This window comes from Plasmopara halstedii, assembly GCF_900000015.1.
Source record: "Plasmopara halstedii genome assembly, contig: Scaffold_3124, whole genome shotgun sequence".
Taxonomy (NCBI): Eukaryota; Oomycota; class Peronosporomycetes; order Peronosporales; family Peronosporaceae; genus Plasmopara; species Plasmopara halstedii.
The window spans coordinates 107751-110107 of record NW_020190027.1 but is presented as its reverse complement, the minus strand read 5'-3'; the positions used below and the strand labels follow the sequence as shown (position 1 = coordinate 110107).

Sequence of the window (2357 nt, the reverse complement as noted above, 5' to 3'; positions counted from 1 at the left end):
GTCATTGCCTGCTCTGCAGCGTGTACCCCACTGCAATCGTCCGTTGCGGGACTTGTAGCCTCCATCTCGAGTGCCTGTGAGCTCGGGCGAATCCGCGCCGTCGGTTTCTAGAGCTACGCCTGGGACACCTCCCCCATATACGAGCAGACTCAGAGAGTCTGTGTCTGATCCTAACTCAGTCGTTTTGTATACGGGCGTCACCTGATGCCGTTCTGAGACGCCACTGGAGTCTAGAGATAGCACGCGGCTGGATGGCAGCGTTGTGATCTCATTCTGCTCACAATTGTACAAATCTGGATCTCCAAGCATGAGCGGATCTAGGTGACCACAAGAAAAAGAAGATAAGAACGGAAGATATGAGCCGGGGACCGAGTCAAAAGGCGATAACACCTTCATCTTGACAGACTTTGGTCAGGATGCAGCCCATTCCTTCACCGAAGGTCCTGAAAGCTCTTCAACTTTGATGAAACGGGACGCGGTTGGGCGTGAAACGACCAGCCGCGCTTTATTATTGAGATGACGAGTATTCAAGGACCAAACAGATGAGAATATAAGGTTTGTGTGTAGTGCTGATTATAAGACAGGGAGAAAATATCTGCCGTACCATACACAGGCTAACAAGGCGTCGAGTTTCTTTGTATGAACGCCTTTATTCGAGATGGCCGCACCGGCCATTAATGCATAGCGGTTCCCACATAACATCGGGACAGCTGTGACGTCAGTTTGATCGCCCAATGCTTTTTATGCAAGTTTGTCAGTGCAACGAAAAACTCTCTGGTATTATCACCAAGGCCGGTTTAATGGTGGGATGACGCTTATGCAATGGTTATATCTATCAATGTCTTCTCAGGTACTGCGTACGCATAGATTTCAAAAATGACATATTTTATCAGTCTTTTTATACAGCTAGAAACATATGATTATATGGACTTTGAAAGATAGCAGAAAGGCCACAACTATCAGGATAGAAATATTTGCACTAGACAGATCATGGAGTAGCTTGGCTGCTGTTGGCTTGATTTCCAATCAATGATGAATTCCATCTAGGCTATGTAAATGAGAAAACCTGAAATTCGCTGACAAATGAGACAGTGTATGCTAATTGCCATCCGCAAAAGTTTTATATTCGATATCTCAACTCGCAGGCTGACCACGTGCCGTGATTTGTGCGTCATGTGAAAGGGCGAAGCACCCAGCCAGCTAGTGTGGTACTCTGCTGAAACATCATTTTTGGTAAGTGTTTTCAAACAAGTGGTGGTAAGGAATGGACAATCGTTTGAAGCTGTAGTTGGGGAATTCTCATATATTTTTTGCAGAAATAGTAGCTGTAGCGATAAGTCTATTACCCCCATCCGCTATCTTGTTCTGCATCATTCAAAACAGATACAAAAATTCGATACCACGTATCTCATCTTCGCTTCTTTTACCAATGATTTTAACAGATCAACTCGTACTTTTACGTCGATAGAAATATACAATGCCACCCGTATTTTTATATAATGGAATGACATAAAAAATGCATCTATAGTACGTCGAACTTGCTAGTCTTGTCTTCACGTCTTCTTTTACAATAAGGATTCTCAGCAAATGAGAGTGCTGAAGAACAATGATAATGTCAGTATTTGAGGCTGGATTTTAAGAAATGCTGCAGCTTTAATCAAAACTTGTAACGGTAATGGGGTAGGTGTGGTATAATGATGCACATATACATTACAGCTTTGGGCGGAAGCTCAGAGGTAACAAAATTATCGTACTGCTGAGGACGATGGGACACCACAGCGGAGAGGTCCGTGGAGCATGTGGGCATCATGCATCACATATAATCTCGTCACTGAGCTTACTAAATGAATACATTAAATAAATGAATACATCACATAAATGAATACATTCAGTACTGGTTAAGATGAATATATGCTACTTTTTTGCACATTTTTTTTTATTTGTAACAGAGTTACATGAATCCTGATAACACACTGAGGTTGGAGAAATTGATTGCATTGACAACCGAAGGACCGTGGCGACTGGGCTAGAGTATCGCGTGACATGGATTGACGACTCGGACCCGATATGGCTTCCCCGACACCAGCCAGTCGAAACGGCAAATGCGAATCTCTTCGAGACGCTTGACGCGTACCTACTTCGGTACCCGAACTGTGAGCTGCCGTACCAAGCGTACATCAGCAGAAACGCGAGAGCCTTCAGCGCGATCGCTGACGGGGAAGACAATGCGTGCTTGCCTCATGCGGTCCAGATAGCACTCGAGCTCCTCGGCCACCAGCAAGAGAGCGCACGACTCCCAGTGATATGGGCAGAGTATCTGCAGAATGCAGTTAACGCCAAGGTTCCACTTAACGAAG

At 44.8% G+C, this 2357-nt stretch overlaps 2 protein-coding genes across 2 annotated transcripts in view; both read right to left on the bottom strand.

Moving 5' to 3' along the window:
- The window catches only part of PHALS_08082 (protein phosphatase), a gene marked incomplete at both ends in the record, with an annotated part of 604 nt that extends 177 nt beyond the window's left edge, over window positions 1-427 (bottom strand). The window contains 2 exons of the mRNA XM_024721662.1: window positions 27-317; window positions 391-427. Coding sequence (XP_024586739.1) covers window positions 27-317; window positions 391-427 — 328 coding nt within the window. The remainder of the gene's footprint in view (window positions 1-26; window positions 318-390) is intronic.
- Window positions 428-435: 8 nt separating this feature from the next.
- PHALS_15275 (uncharacterized protein) lies at window positions 436-1544 on the bottom strand. The gene has a single exon (XM_036407285.1). The coding sequence runs from the start codon at window positions 1350-1352 to the stop codon at window positions 1044-1046; it is 309 nt and encodes a 102-aa protein (XP_036263523.1). The 5' UTR covers window positions 1353-1544; the 3' UTR covers window positions 436-1043.
- Window positions 1545-2357: the final 813 nt, after the last annotated feature.